Source organism: Peromyscus leucopus, chromosome 20 (genome assembly GCF_004664715.2).
Source record: "Peromyscus leucopus breed LL Stock chromosome 20, UCI_PerLeu_2.1, whole genome shotgun sequence".
NCBI classification, from domain to species: Eukaryota; Metazoa; Chordata; class Mammalia; order Rodentia; family Cricetidae; genus Peromyscus; species Peromyscus leucopus.
In genome coordinates, this window is record NC_051080.1 from 16,698,886 (window position 1) to 16,715,024 (window position 16,139).

Consider the following 16,139-nt stretch of genomic DNA (forward strand, 5'->3'; position numbering starts at 1 on the left):
GCACCCCATCTCTCACCACCCCGCATGGCAGCATGGCACAGGTTTTTCAGAGATGGCCCCGCCATGCTGAAGATCACTTCCTTTCTTAGTTTGTCTAGCACCTTCACTGCGAAAGATTAGTGATTTCATTAAAAACCTTCCTCTGCATGCAGACATCCCTGTGTCAGAGGGAATTACAGTGGCCGACTGCCACGTGTTGAGTCAACCTTGAGTTCTTGAGAGGAATTCCTTGGGGACATGGCACCTGGTCCTTCCAACTGAATGTGGTTTCTTACAGTATGAAGAGCTTTTGTGTTTAGGCGTTGTCTGAGGTCTACAGTTTTTCTCGAAATGTCTGCTGATTCTTCTACTGTCAGGATGCTACCAGATTCACAGAATGTGGTAGTCAATACTGTCTGTTGGCTTCTGGGTACACCCTGGAGAAACTATCAAGGTTAGGTTAGCCTCTGAGCATGCCTGTGATCAGTCTCTTGATTATGTTAATTGGAATGGGAAGGTCCAGCCTGAATATGGAGGAACCTTTCATTGGTGACTCAGAGAGATGGAAATGTGAGAAAAGCTTTTTTTTCCCCCCCAGCTTGCTGATGGCTGCTCTGCTGTTGCTGTCCCCACGGCCAGCCACTGCACTGGCAACCTTTTGATGACATCAGAACAGCTTTCTTGGCCTTCCAATGTTGACTGAAGACCAGTGGCTCTCTGGAATCCTCCAGGCTTCCAGCAGCTGACTGGGACTGCTGAAGCATTCAGCCTCAGTAGACGGAGCACTTAGAGGGTTCTCAGCCTCTTCAGTGTGAAGATGACCATTGCTGGACGACCCAGACACACTGTGTAAGCCAAATTTAACAAATGCTATTTAATACATCTTTATTTTATTGGTTTTGTTCCTCTAGAGGACTCTGGCTGACACAGAGCAAGGTGTAGAAGTGGTTTCACCATGTCCATGTTCCCAAGGGCTTGAAGACAATTGGTTCTAATTCTCTAAAGATTTGGTGATTCACCAGAGAAATCAGCCTGGGACTTTGCTGTTAGGAGGCTTTGTGCTCATCAGTCCTATGATTCTTCCTGTCATACTTAACTCTGATTGGTTGTTTATGTCTTCCTATGGATGTCTGTGTCCTTTTCCCTGAAGTCATCTTATACATTTGCAGACATCTGGCTGCCCTGTTCTCTTTAACCCTCTTGATGTCTGTAAGTTGGATAGACCTGCCCCCTGTTCCCGATGTGATTGATGGTCTGAGCCTTCTGCCTCTCCTCTCCTGCCCCATCCCTGATTTCTATCTATCTACCAACTTCAGGTTAGCTAACTTCATTCATTCTTGGTCTAGTTCACTACTTTCATCCATACTTTTACTGCTTTCTTTCTGCTGCTTGACTTGGTTGTGATCTGCTCTTGTCTTCCCAGCATGGCCAGAAGGCTACCATTGTCTGCATAGCTTAATTACAGATGAGCTCATACACATAATAACAATGGCTGTGCGTACCTGTCAACTTGCAAACCTGCAACTTTCACCTGGGGTTCTCCCTCGTATGAGCCAGATGTGCAGATCCTCAGTGCAGATCTAGGCTCCCGGGAGACAGTGATTCCAAGACACAAAGGAGGAACCAGGCTGTAGGAAGGTTTCACACAACAGCTTTCTGCTGCTTCTCTGCGCACAACTCAGAGGACCTGCCTGAAGCTGCTCAGTGGCATTCAGAGTCTGCACATTTCCAAAATGCCACATGTTGAAACTGTCCCCTAGTGTTCACACTGAAAACTTAACCCCGAGACTGTATGTTGACCCATGGAAGTTCTGTCATGAGAACTGCATTCTCATCAACAGATTCATGTTGTCCGCCAAGGTTCTGGGAGAGGGAGTTTGGCCCATGTTAGAACATAGCACTCACAGCTTCTGAGAGGCCTTGACTGACGCTGCACAGGCAATGCTGGACTTGGCCTTCCCGGTCTCTGAGACAGAAAAAAAATGTATTTCTGTGTCTTATAAATTGCCCAGTTACAGAGATTTTGTTGGAGCAGCACAGAGTGGGCTGAAGAGAAAGAGAAGGAAAAGTATCCTCTCCTGGGAAAGGAGGCCCTGCTGCCAACTGTGCCCTCTGCTGCCCTACATGGCCGTCAGCTCTCCAGGTACAGCGAGGGTTGGGATGCTGCTGGCATGTGACCACCTGACAACTGAAAGGACACAGGTGGACGGTCCCCATAGGCACAGAGCCCGGCAGGATGCCTTCCTACACTGCAATACCAGTGTCCCTTGGCCTGACCCAATGCTGCCTACAGCGGCTTCCTCCATCTCCAGTGCTTCTGCTGCATTGTGAGGCGAGGCAGGGATGCCCTACGGTTATGACGAACTATGCCTGATCCCCGCTGCTGCCAGAACCTTCTGCCTGCCATAAGGGTGCAGTGCTAGGTGGGAGGCCAGCCAGATTCACATGGCAACTCCCTAAAGACCCTCCCATTCTTTCCCCCCACACCGTTAGTTACTTTATTAAACTAAATTTCTCACCAGCTCCCAACACCAGGACTTGAAGTAATAAATAGCTCCAAACTCCCTGGAGTTACCGGGGATGAGGACACCAATACAGGGTCCCCTTCTGAGGATGAAGGGACCAAGGAGAGAATTGGTCAGGCATCATCATCTCTCTGTCCCCAGATAACATGACACAGGGAATCAGGGACCAGGGACTGTATACTCTGTCTGGATCTTGTAACTCCACCCTCTAGAGAATGGACCCTCATTGCCCATCACCCAGCAGTTCTCACTGGGGGCTAACGGACAGTGGGCTCTGTAGAACTATGACAGCAGCAGGTGTGTGTTCCTGAAAACCACAGGCTCCAGCCTGGCTCAGCATACACATCAGTCCCACTTTCACAACTAGCTCCACACCGATGGACACTGGAAAACATCTAGACCATAGAGGAGCTATGTGGGCTGCTCAGTGTCCCAGCCTGAGGCAGATCATAAAGATAAGAAGGATTCTAGGGACATGAAGGGAAAAGGAGCCCCTCACTCGGAGTCTGGCTGAAGTTTCCCGCCAGCTGAGAATCCAGACTTCCAGTACAGCTAACGTTTGCTGTGAAGGCTGCCAGCATAGAGAGAATATTCCTTCTTTTCTGTTTCTAATATATTTTTAATAAAGCATAACATTCATATACCCAGTTGTTCAGTTTGGAATATATATATTCATAGATATATGAACTTCACACACATATATACATGATCTTTCATATCTATATGACCTTATATCTATGTATATGAATATACATATTTCCAAATGAAAATGTTAAAATACCAAAGATTCATGTGTGAAGCCCAAGCCTGTATGAACCTGAACACGGCCTTACTCTTTTTTCCAGATTTGTTTTCTGAAACTGTCAGAAATAAAGTAAATTCTGTTTAGTGTAAAGGCACCTTTATTCCCTGCAACCCTTGTGATCCAATGTGTTGCCAGCTGTCCAAGGGAGGACCCTCCCTATGGCCTCATTTAAACTCCCTAGCCACCTTCTGTGATGTAATTGTCTGTGCGGCTACTGAAAAGACAATTAGGCATCTTCCTGTCACCCTCTCTTGCAACACCCACACCCACACTTGGGTGTCTTACCCTTCCTTACTTGCATGCTGTTCTAGTCACCCTCCTTGCTAAATCTAAGTCAACCCTGTTCTTAATGAATTCTGGCTCTCCCTCACACCATCGTGTCCTGAAATTCTTCTCTGCAGCAGAGTCAGGAATCCTGGCTTCTTCTGAGTGGAGGTCTCTGGACGGAGCTTCTCGGATCGCTACGGGAGGCCGTGTGGAGCTGTGTCTCCAACCCCATCCCACTGCCTCCGACAAGCCCATGGTGTGACACTGTGCCCTGGGGAATCTCCGAGAAAAGACACATTTGGATGACACAGAGACCCTGTTCGTTCATGAAAGGAAGGAACTTGAGCAAGGAAACTGCCTGCCTGTCCCTTCTTCCTCCGTGGTTGCCTGGCAACCATGTCTGGAGTCACCATATTGAAAATTAAGCATACTCCACCCCATCGTACCTCAGCCTACTTCCCTTGGTGCACAGAAAGCCAGCATCTCAAGCTGCTTACTGGAGACACAAGCAAAGGCCCTCTGCATTCTGTGGCTTCTATTCCTTTACCCAGATCAGGGTTCCACAGAGATAGAGCCGAGGCTTCTGCAGTGGACACACTCAGGGAAGCCCAAGTCTTAAGCAGGAGTCCTGAGGTCGATCCTCTCAGCTCTGCACAAATATCAGACAGCCACTGGGTTGCTGTGCCATGTTTCTGACATTGAGGACGGAAAGATCTGGAAGGATCCCTAGCACATTGAGCCTAAATGATCTCTATATAAGTGCTGAACTGTGAGGAGGCTACACAGGTTATCAATGTGGTGGCCATCAAACCCTGTGGCCAACAACTGAAGCTGGGCAAGCCACTAGACTATGTTCCTGTCAAGAGTTCCCCTTGGTGGACCCAGTGAAAGTTCATATCCAAGGAACTGAGACTCTCCTCATGTCACCTCCCTCTCAGATGCCAGTCGCAGCTTGCTCAAAGCTAGCCAGGTCCTGACGCAGAGAGAGACCCAAGCTCCACCTAGACCAGGCTGATCGTCAGGCATGATGGCTGTGCTTAGAAGGTGCAGTGTAGTAAGCATTTCCTCACTCTCTCTCAGTTTCTAGTTTACAGCACAGCCTACCTCAGGCGTGGCTAGATGTCACTGGATTTAGTCACTGCGTGCTACACCTGAGAAACTGAGGAGCCCTAGGCTGTTCAAGTCGGCAACTAAAACCTACACTATGAAACAGAGATCCATATGGGGAGATGCTGGTCACGACCAGACCCACAGGCTAGCTGGGAGCTACGACAACAATTCTGAGAAAACCACAGAGTTGTCAAGTGAAAGCCCATCCAGAATCTGGTTGTGTCTCTCCACAAAGATGTGGAGGTGACAAAGAAGGCCCTTCCGCAACCTCTCCCAGGGCAGGGCCCCTGCAGGTACCCCGACTGACCACTGCTGATTGACCATGGCTGAAGCAGGCCTAGACTGGCCAAGGCAGGCTGATTTTGTCATCCAAGGAAACACCTCTCTACAGTCAGACCACCAGGAATCGTCGTCTCTGAACGTCTGCAGTCCATTTCATAGCAACAGGCTCAGTGTGCAGTCTCTGGGGGAGAGGCTTCTTTCACCTGCACTGCAGCTTCAACCTGGCCTGACTTGGTTAGCTACTGTGGATAACCACAGTCTGCTTATTCCCCTGGGCCATGATGGACACTCTACTGTGTCCATTTGTCAGCTACTACCATTCCTGAAGCTCTGGATATCTGTGTGCCTACTTGTGTTCCTTTTGCAAGCTTTGTGTTCATAATTTGACTCTGTGTTAGACATTTAAGGAACTCATGAGCTCTATTTTCTTGCATTCGTGGAATTTTTCATTTTATTTTTTCTTTATTACATACATTTATTTACTTGTTTGTTTATTTATTTTGTGTGTGCATGCAGGTGTGTGCATCCATGGGATGGATGTGGAGGTCTGAGGACCACCTATAACACGGTTTCTCTCTTTCCACTATCTGGGTCCTAGGATCAAACTCAGGATGTGAGTCTTAGCAGCATGTGCCTTTACCTGCTCAGTCATATCCCTGGCCTTTTCTCCTAAAAGTTATTCTTTTTAATTATATTTACTTACTGATTTGCATGTGTGTGTGTGTGTGTGTGTGTGTGTGTGTGTGTGTGTGTGTGTGTTTGGGGAGCTCATGCCATGGCTTAAGTATGGAGGTCAGGCATCAACTTGAGGAGCTGGGTCCCTCCTTCTATCATGTGGGTCCCGGGCCTCAGACTCTGGCTGTCATGCTTAGAAGCAAGCACCTTTAACCATTAAGTCATTTCACAAGTGGGATTTTCACTTTCGTGACAGGATAATTGGATGAAGAGGGCTTTTGTGCTTCAGCGCAGTCCAATTTCTTTTCTTTTCTGGCTGTTGTTTGGATAGTCCTACCTTGGACTCTTTAGCCAAAGCCAAGAGCATGAAGATTTACTGATCTTCTGAGGGTTGCACAGTTTTCGCTCCTCACATCCACTCTGATGCCTGTGCCGGGTGTGAGGTAGGGGTGTGAGGTAGGGGTGTGAGATAGGAGTGTGAGGTACAGGCCCGACACGACTCTCCAACATGTGGAGATCTGGTTGCCCTGGTGACACATGCTGAAAGACCTCTCAGGAGGGTCTCTCACGACCTAGTGGGAAATAAGCTAACTGTACCTACCCAAGGGCTGATTTCTTCATTCGCCGAGGGCTGATTTCTGCATTCTCAATCCCTTGTCCATTTCTAAGGGTTGAGGTCCCTTGCTCCCTCAGCTTTTCTGGATCAACTCCCAAGATCAGGAGCCCCATCCTGACCTAGAAACATAGTAGCCTTCTTCACATGGACCAGTTCTGCAGACATGTCTCCCTTTCCCCACTTCCCAGCACAGTTCCCCATTGCCTCCTGTGTGCAAGTCTTGTGTATTACTGGTTGTCCCCGAACTGCTATCATGGAGCACTTGGTGTCTTGGGTAGCCCCCAGAGCTTGAGACTGCGGAGCTGCTGTCTCCATCACTTCAGGAAGGTAGGGGTTTTGTTCATGAACTCTGGTTGGTGAGAAGAGAGGAAGATGGAGCTTTGAGCCAGAACCTTGGAGCTGCTTTGCCTCCCAGCCCATGCTGCCATTCCTAGTGCAGACTGGTACGTTCACCCAGGCAGGTGACAGAGTCATCAACATCAGCCGTACGGGCACCTTGGAAGCTTCCTGAGGGGAATGACATTGGCCACACACAGAAGAGAGGTAAGACAATTATGGGGCACCTGTCTGCAGCTGAGGGAACTCCCCTCGTGCTGGGACTGCTTGCAAGTCCACCCCAGTCCATCCTCCTTCAAGGCTCTCGGGAGAGCTTCCTTGAGTCTAGATGGGACATCTGTGGTCATTGCTCTTGGATGAACTTCAGTCCCATGGGCATTTCTCTTCCAAAGCAAGCAAGCGTCTCTTCGTCCTCCATCCACGGGCACCTAACAGCCATGCTTGATTTGGGTTTCTTTCCAAACGGATCTCACGAGAACTACGCACAGGGGAAGGAGGCCTTTGCTTTGACCAGAGGGAGCGTGGACAGTTTTCTGCTGAGAGTCTCAGCCCACAGGGCAGCACCATGAAGGGGGCAGGACCATGTCGGGTAACACAGAACAACAACAAACAGAGCTAGTGCTGGCTCCATAGCCCACAAAGCACAGTCCGAAGGTTAGGTCTGCTTGTTGATGTTTGTGTTAAAATGGGAAGCCCTGGGGCAGGTGACCCCTATTGCTTTCAGCTCTCTTTTTTTTGTGGATTCTGTGCGGTGGATCAATGCCTGCTGGTACACTGGGTCATGATGCCGGAGACTGGTTTCTGCAAAACTGCTTCAGCTCGGACTCAAGGCCAGGGAAGAGCTCACCTATGAAGTCAGTCTCACCAACAGCTCCGTCTTTCCACAGAAAGGAGCTTCAATGGTGATCTCTTCATCTCTCAAGACCCCACTCAAATACTCCCTCAGGGATACATCCTTGCTCAGGTGAGGCAACCCCAGTTCTCACAGCACCGTGTGTATGTTGGGGGTGGGGGTTATGGCCCAGGTACTTTGAGATTTGATCTCTCTTATATCTGCCTACATCTGATGTACCTCATTTGTATGAATGAATGAAGAATGAATGAATGAGTACGTGAGCAAATTTATCAATAACTATAAAGTCATCCAGCAAGAGAACATGTGACTACCCAGCAGCAGCCATGGGCTACCACTTTTGCTCCTGAATTCAGGGTCAGCATAGACCAAATCCAGGCTAAAACATCACCGGTGCTCCATGTCAGCTAGGTTACCATGGCCCAGACTGTCTTCAGCAGACACAACGGCATACCAGGGAACTTATTATGCACACAGCGCAAGGAAACAGAAAAGCAAAAATTAAATTAGAAGGCAGCCAGAAAAATGCCCACTGTGCAGAAAACTCAAGCAAACTAATTTGTTTGGCCTCCCTTGAAAATGGTGAGGTTTTCATTTGAGTCTCTGGGACTCAGGCTCCTAAGGCACCAGGAGGGCTGCTGGGGGAGGGAGGGGCAGGGATTTGGTTTCAGTTGGGCAGATCCAGATTCAATTAGCATCAGTCCGGACCCCATCTCCCCAGGCTGATGGAGTGAGCGAGAGAAGGGAAAATGCTGTGGCTGTGAGTTCCACACCACCCCAACCTGGTCCCAGAAAATCAATCTATGTTACCAAGAGGCCGCTTCCTCTCTGCCCACAGAGATCAAAATGCTGGCCCTTTGGAAACTAGGTTGCACAGAACTCAATCCTTAAGACCCCCCCTCCCTAGCTGTGTATAGGGTTAGCTATGAACCAGGAGCTTAGGGTTGCTCCAGCACCATCTGCCTCGGTCAGCATGCTCAGCCTCATTCTGCACTTTCCTGAGTGCTACAGACAGTCTTCAAACCCTCCCAAGTAGGTAGCAGGAGTGAGTGTGGGGTACCCACAGCCATGGAGGTCTACGGAAGATGCTGAGAGAGGCCAGGGTTCAGGAAGCCTAGGATGCTTCCTTACTATACCCTTGGGTCTCCAGCGGAGGGCAGGACCCCAGTCAGAGCAGAGCTAACTCTGAACCCCAAAGCTACACAGGGAATCCAAGGTCTGAACCTCTTGCCTAAGGCTTGGGCAAAATAGAGCCTGGCCAGGTACCCAGCCAGATCTGAGATCCACAGTGGATACCATCTGGGAATCTAGCTCAGGATGTTGTCAGCCCTGTTCTGACCATTCCCCGGGGTCTGCTGATCCCTTTCTCAAGAGCCTTCCTGGCTTTGGGGAACAATTATCACACTGATGTGGCCCAGCTTGATATAATGAACATCTTCGTGGGTTGAGAACAGGAACCGTATCTGGTTGGAGACTTCAGGTTTTTGATACCTGGAATCATGTAGTCAGTGGCCACCCCCATGTGCACAGGACATGCTGCCCATGGATACCACACCAGATATGCCAGCCAAATAAGTGAAAGATTGCCCAGAGGTCTGACCCTAGGAATACACCTCGAGGTCTTGGCCTCAGAGCATTCTGAAGAAATCTCCTTCAGAGTGATGCTTGTTGGCACAGAAGCCCTCCAAGACTGGGCTCGGTACCCTGAAGTGTCACCAGAAGGCCGGGAGCTCTTACCGTCCACACAAGCAGGCCGGGCTCGAGTGGTGCCTGCAATCTGCCCCTTTCTGCATGCACAGCGTGCTGTCTGCCGGGCGATCGTCCTCCGTGGCTGGCTGCTGTCCCGGTCTAGGGTCACAATCTCACAGGTTCCAGCGGCCAGCTGACCTGCAAGGAAGAAATAACCACAAGCTGAGTGGCCACCATCTGGAGACTCACGCCCTGAAGCCCACCCAGCACCCATCTAGAGAAGGGTCCACCACAGCTGGCTCAGCCAAAGAGATGTGGAGAGAGCTCTCTGTGACAGCCAGCAACCCATCTTCTGTATGCTCTGCCAGAGATTCCAGTCAGCCTATCCCAATAGACAGGAAATTAAATGTGGCCATCTCCACCACACACGGAAATGAAATTTCAGAAGTGCTCCCTCCTGCTTCTCCTCCACACACTTGGATTTCACAGAAAAACCAGCTGCCCAGAGCACAGGGTCCCCAAATCAAGCCAAGCTCTGAAGCCTGCATCCCAATATACCAGCACACTACCCACAGGACGTGCTATCTTGGAGCCACAAAATGGGGCAACCAACAGTGTACAGGTTACCATATTGCAAGGAAAAATGTCATCCCCGCATGGGCACAGAAGCCAGGAGAGCCAAGGACCACGTTATATATTCCTGAAGGCCTGCAGATACTAATACACATGGACATACATAAGAGGACACACAGACACACAGCACAGATGTTATAAGCCGCTTGCCTGGCTGGCAGATATGGGGAAGACTATACAGGTATACACAGGAGATAATCAAGTGAGAACATGCATTCCATATGGGCACAGATTTGCACAGATGCCACGTGCCATGTGGATAGTCTCATATACACAAGTAAACACAAGTTCCCACATGTATACCTACCTACAGGTAACCTAGGTGCACATAGGTTAAATGGATATGTCCATGTGCACCCACAAACTCAAATGAGAAAATTCAACTATACTCATGTGCACACAGGCTAACAGGTGTGCCCATGTAGAGTTTCATATGGGTGTACTCTGCGTTCGGGAGCACACAGGCTACACTGATATGCCAAGGTAAGCATGTGTGTACATAGGGGCCACTCAGCTAGACACATGCTTTATGTATGTTCCTATGTAAATACACAGCTACACAAGGTGTGCTCTACTGCACTCAGGTTCCCACAGGCTACATGTAAGTTCCCATGCAGACACACCATGTAGACACACAGGTCCTCATGGGCACACTCAGCTGCGCATGTTCCAGGCATCATTCTGTGTGGACACACAGGTACGTAGGGACAGGCACACATGGCCCTGAACTAACCCTAGAAGAAGGGACATGCTTCTCCGAAGCCACAACCTCACCTCAGGAGAGGGAATCCCCGTGGGAAATAAACCCCCGTAGTCTAAGCTGTCACTGCATGGCCAAACCAGTAAGTACTAACGAGCAATGCTGTCCAATAAAGATAGCGCGATGCTCACAGTGGGCCATAAAAATGAAAAACTGGCCACCTTGGAGGAGGACAGAGGGCATCCCTCAGCCTGGGCTGGTGCTGCCACATCCATCCTGGCATGGTTAGCCCAAGGCCCCTCTATCATGCAGCTTCCAGGCCTCATTAGGCCCCATTCACAGAAACCCTGGCATATGTCTCTCACTCATCATCAGGATCTTCCATCCACTCAGCACACAGGAAGCGCCTACTATTTGCTGCCCTCTGTGGGTACTAGGAGACCTCCCTGCACATGCTATCCCACCCTCTGGAGCTCCTTCCAGCGACAGGGCACATTACAGAGATGCTGGATGTGAGAATCCCATCCACCTGGATGAATGCCATACAGGTGTCAGCAGGAAATAATGCAGGATCACATGGACAGACATTAGAAAGAAAGTGGGACCGGCGCAAACAAGAGTGGCCATTTGTCTGGTAGCCAGATTGGCAGGTACCTCTCAGGGCTTCTCAGCCGTAGTTCCTTCAACTCAGGGTGTCCTTCCTTACCACAAGGATCCTTTGGCTACGGTCACCCAAACACCCTTTCTCCAGGCAACTAACTGGCTCCTGAACTGTATCAGCCTTGCTGTTTGGATTCCCCAGCCTTACCCAGAGCCTGGTTAGAGCAGGTATCACACACATTAGCAGGACGTATGGGCAGGGTGACTCAGCTCCAGCAGCCCAGCAAGGCCAATGGCAAGGCAGGACTGGGAGGAACTGTCCAAAGTGACGGACATTCAGCTGCTCGTGTCCAGGCAGGATGCTGAGAGTTCCTGGCTGGAGTGTCAAGTTCATGTTGGGAGAATGGATCGGACACATTCAGAGGAAGGATGGGGCAGCTAGGGCCTCCCACAGGACTCTGAGCCACCCCTCCTGCAAATGCCTATGCCTTCCTTCTCAAGCAGAATGCAAGGTCCCGGCTAGAGCGGCCTTCCTCAAGCTGCGAGTTTTGACTCATGCCACCCAATCACACCCTGAATTACACGCTGTTGTTAAGGAGCAGGCACAAGCAAACCGATGCACACGAGTGAGGAGATGGGCAGGGCAGGAGGAGCACCTGGAACAACCAATCAGCTCTAGCATGGACCCCAGAACCAGAGCACCAGGCCTGATGGGAGCTGAGGGACACACTGGCAGGAAGCGGACAGCAAACTCTGTAGCACACAAGAAAGAAGTGGTTCCCTTCTTGTGCTTGCCACGGCAATGTCCGGATGGGCAGTCATGTGGGTACCACCCCACGTTCCTCTTTAAAATAGGATCGGCAGACCGGCTCCAGCCACTTCACTATTCCTGACCAACTTGACTTACACACCATGACTCTGGCCAAGGCTTACAGTCTCTAAGGCCTGGACAGGTGTCTAGAGCTGTCCAGCTAGGATCTGTCCCAACAAGGGTTTTGAAGGTGGGGGAATACTACCAAGTCAGTGATATCTTACAGCTGTGGTGGCTCCTGGACACTAGGAAAGTTTGCTCTGGGCCAGCAGCAGCACCACCCTGGGCCCCATTTCCAGGTCCCAATCAGCAGAAGCTTTAAGGTCATGTGGGATGGTCAAGGGGTCATGCACATGCACCTGTCTGCAAAGAACAGGAGTGGGAGGCACTGTGGACACCAAAACTCTGAGGTGTTCTATCACTGGAGAAAGAGGCATGATCAGGCAAGAGTCACATGACCAGGAAGCATCCCTTCATCCACAAAGGATAAATCCAACCCCAACAACTTACCAGGCTCTATTTGCACTCAGGTTCACATAACTGTGATAAGAAATTCTCTCCATGACCAGCTAACCTCAATCAACATGCTCAACATGTACTTAAGTCACCCTTCCATACAAGCAACATGACATGACCTACCACTGCTCTGAGATTGTGGCTGTCCATATGATACCACCAGCCACCTCCACACTGTCCTGCATGGGAATTCCATGGTAATATCACCCCCCCCACACACACACAGAGTTTGATAGATGGACACTCTCAATCACACCACTTCTCTCTGTGTCTGCACTATCTAAGAAAGATTTCCACCTCATCCCCACATAGTGGGTAGGTGAAGAATCTGGGCTCAGAAGAGTTATGATTTGCAGAGCCAGGTTAGGGCCTACAGACCTGAGTCATCTGGAGCAGGGGTAAGGGCCTGTCCACTCAGGACCCCAGCTGTCTCTTTAAGAAAGCATCCTCGGAACAGGCCTTCTTTCACTTGGGCCAGCCTGCCCTGTTTGCCTAGTGTGGTCTCTGAGCTGAGGATCTCTGGGAAGCTCCATGCAGGAATGTGTCCCTTTCAGCAAGAGAGATAAGCAAACTTGACTATTGAGTGCACTGAACTTTCAGTTCCTGGTCTTCAGGTGCAAGGGGTTTCTGCAGGGCTAGGCTCTGGGCCACAGCCCACTCATGCCCTTCACCGGCAAGCAGGGATAGTGGGCATTGGTGTATCTCGATGCCTGCTCAGATGTCAGCTCTGCTTGCCAGCTCAGCACTGGGATGAGGCCTTGGCACAGTTGTATGATAAACACACATGTTCTGTTCTCTGCTGGGTGCTGATGACAGCTGAATCAAATCCTGGGACTTCCTCAAGGCAAGAGCTGACACTGCATTGTGGTCTATCGGAATCTGATGCTCCCATATGCTGGAATCCCAGCACTGGTTCCATACCACACAGATTATGATCTGGATCTGGTCCTCCGTTGCACAGGTTGGGTTCAGAAGTCAGCCCGATACTGAAGAGGGGGTCCCAGTGGTGACACTGGTCTAGGGAAGACAATGACTACACTTTCTCTAGACTTCCAAACCAGGCCTGCCCTGTCCTTCTTCCCCTGTGTCTATGAGTCCAGAAGAAACACCTCTCTCAGATCATGTCATACACAGGCATGTCACCAGCGCTGCAACAAGACAAAGGCCAGAGTGGATATATCTACACCGAGATTCCCAGAGCCACATTCAGCCCTCTGACCTCCTAGGTCTCTAGGATCCTGGTGGCCACGGGCAGGAACGACAATGAAGGCCACATACCCATGAATGTTCATCCACTCCAGCCATTTCCTGTTTTCTGAGAGATACACAATCTGCCCAGAGGACACAGCCAGGTTCAGGGAACAGCAGACTGGAGAACACAGCACAGGACAGGTCCCATTCGAATGCCCAGCCATCCCTCAGACCAGCAGGTTTAGGGCCAGGTTGATGAAGGGAACAGAGTGTCCTAAAGATAAATTTTGCAGACCCTGTCCCAAATGTTGGATGAGGAAGGCAGGACAGCTTCCACACCTGGTCACGATTTCGTGCAGACATAGCCGTGGCCACCGGCTCCAGATAGGGTGACAAGGCTAGTCCTCAGCAGCCAGTGTACAGGGGTTCCAGGGCAGGTGGGCGGAAAGCCCTGGGCATCAGTGAGAAGCAAGGTCCCAGGTTCTCTCACGCAGTGCCCCTCCACCTGGGGCACACACCGAGAAGCTGTTTCGTCCCATGGGGCTCTGACACGTATCTGAGAGGATATAGGATACGACGACGACGACGGATGTCAGAATAAAGATTCAAAGTGACTCTGACAGGTGCCGAGCGAGAGGGTGGCATTTAACAATCATAAATGTCAGCTCTGTGTTTGGATTAGAATGAAAACAAGGTGGAGTTAGGAGGCCAGGGAGGCCCGGGAGCCTGTGTCAGCCGGCTTTATCTGGCTGTGGGATTCGTTGTCATTCAGAAGATGGGGATCAAGTAGGGCCAGTAAGGAGAGACATGGCACGCATGACCCTTTTGGAGTTCCCGGGTCAGCCCATGGGTCACAATTTGGATAAGATACAGAGGCGTCTGGTCCTTGGCCCACTGTATGCAGGGCATGGCTGCTGGCCCCAGCTCAGATCTACTCCAAAATGTGTAGACAGCACCATGAAACCCATAGGTTGTTCAAACAGCAAATGGGACATAGAGGCCATGGGCCTGAGAAGACCAGGAGGAAGAAACACAGGATTGCAGGGTAACCATTATATTACATATAATATATAATGTGTGCACACACACACATACACACACACACACACATACACACACACACACATACACACACACACACACACACACACACATACACACACACACACACATACACACACACACACACACACACACACACACATATATATACTTTTTTTCCTTATCTGTGACAAGGAAGAGTTAGGGGCCATATGGCTCAACAGAAAGCCTGCAGATTCATCAGGAGTGTCCTTGGCCCAGACGAGCAGGGCTAGGGATCTACTGTGAGCCTGCTGGGTCTCCAGGGACCCTGGAAGGTGGTGACAGTTTGTTTGGTTACAGGGAAACCAACTTCCACTAATGCTCCCAGGCACCCACCTCATTACAATCGGGAACAAAGACTTAGTGGCTCTTTAGACTGAGACGGAGCTGGTTCTGGAGACAAGGACAGGCTACTCAGTAGAGGATGCCAGCCAACACCACAGAATATCCGGCTTAGGCATGCGAGTGGGGAGTAGTGGCTGAGGTCCAGGCTTTGCAAATCTGTCATGACCCGCTAATTGCTGGGAACTCAAAGGAGAGACCGCAGAAGAAGGTCACGTCTGGGTGTCACGTGTATATCGTGCAGCACCCTTCTAAAACATGCAGCTGGTGAATGGATGAGTGTGCGCACAGGGAACACGCCCTTAGACAGCATTTTTTCATGACTCCTAAAACACCTGCGTTCCCTGTATAGGCTTTTCCACTATTCCACCTCACCAGTCAGTTATCAGGACAGGGACCCCAGAGGGCCACAACAGGAAAGATCTGAGACTTTGAGGCTATGACAAATGAATCATGTGGTCAAAACAGTGGTCACCTAGGTGCAGCTGAGGGCATACATGCCTACTGTGTGTACAGACTGCTTTGTACACAATCACGAACAAACTCCAGATTTGGTGACATGGAGGTAGTTCCCTGCCAGAGGAGCCTCCACAACCATCCTTTCCCAACCCCCATGTCACTGACCTAAGTCAGTTCCCACGAGTGACATGCACCAGAAATGAGCTGTTATTTGGGGCTCTCACTTTCGTATGCCTTGGACCTCAAAGTTGCAGGAAGGGTTCAACCTGGGCTGGTCCTGATAGGGTGAAGTGTTAATCTGCTCAAAATAACACAAAGGGCTATTGATCTGACTTACCTATCCTGACCATTGCCCATATCACAGTGTAGGAGATCTAGACAGGCCCAAAGACCCGGATTGTGCCCCATTTGTCCCTTGCCCTGTATCAGAGGATCCTTAGACAGACCCTTCTCTTTCTTGTTACTCCTGGAAGGTGTGATAATCTCTGCTGTGTTAGGCACCACCTAAACCCCTGGAGCCCCGACCCATCAAGGGCAAGCCTCATACCCAGCCAACTTGGGACTCCACGTAAGCTTGGTGGCATTTGAAGCTTGGAAGTAGCCAGGACCAATCTAAGTCATGTGTCTCCATCTCCCTACCCTGCACAAGACCTCAACTTCAAAATGA

The 16,139-nt window shown here is 50.2% G+C and overlaps 1 protein-coding gene across 7 annotated transcripts in view; it reads right to left on the reverse strand.

Annotated features, from left to right (window-relative positions):
• Nucleotides 1-16,139, reverse strand: part of Tafa5 (TAFA chemokine like family member 5) — a 212,607-nt gene that overhangs the window by 66,594 nt on the left and 129,874 nt on the right. For all 7 annotated transcript variants that reach the window (XM_028878167.1, XM_028878169.2, XM_028878160.2 and 4 more), the window contains exon 2: nt 9,186-9,335. In XM_028878167.1, coding sequence (XP_028734000.1) covers nt 9,186-9,335 — 150 coding nt within the window. The remainder of the gene's footprint in view (nt 1-9,185; nt 9,336-16,139) is intronic.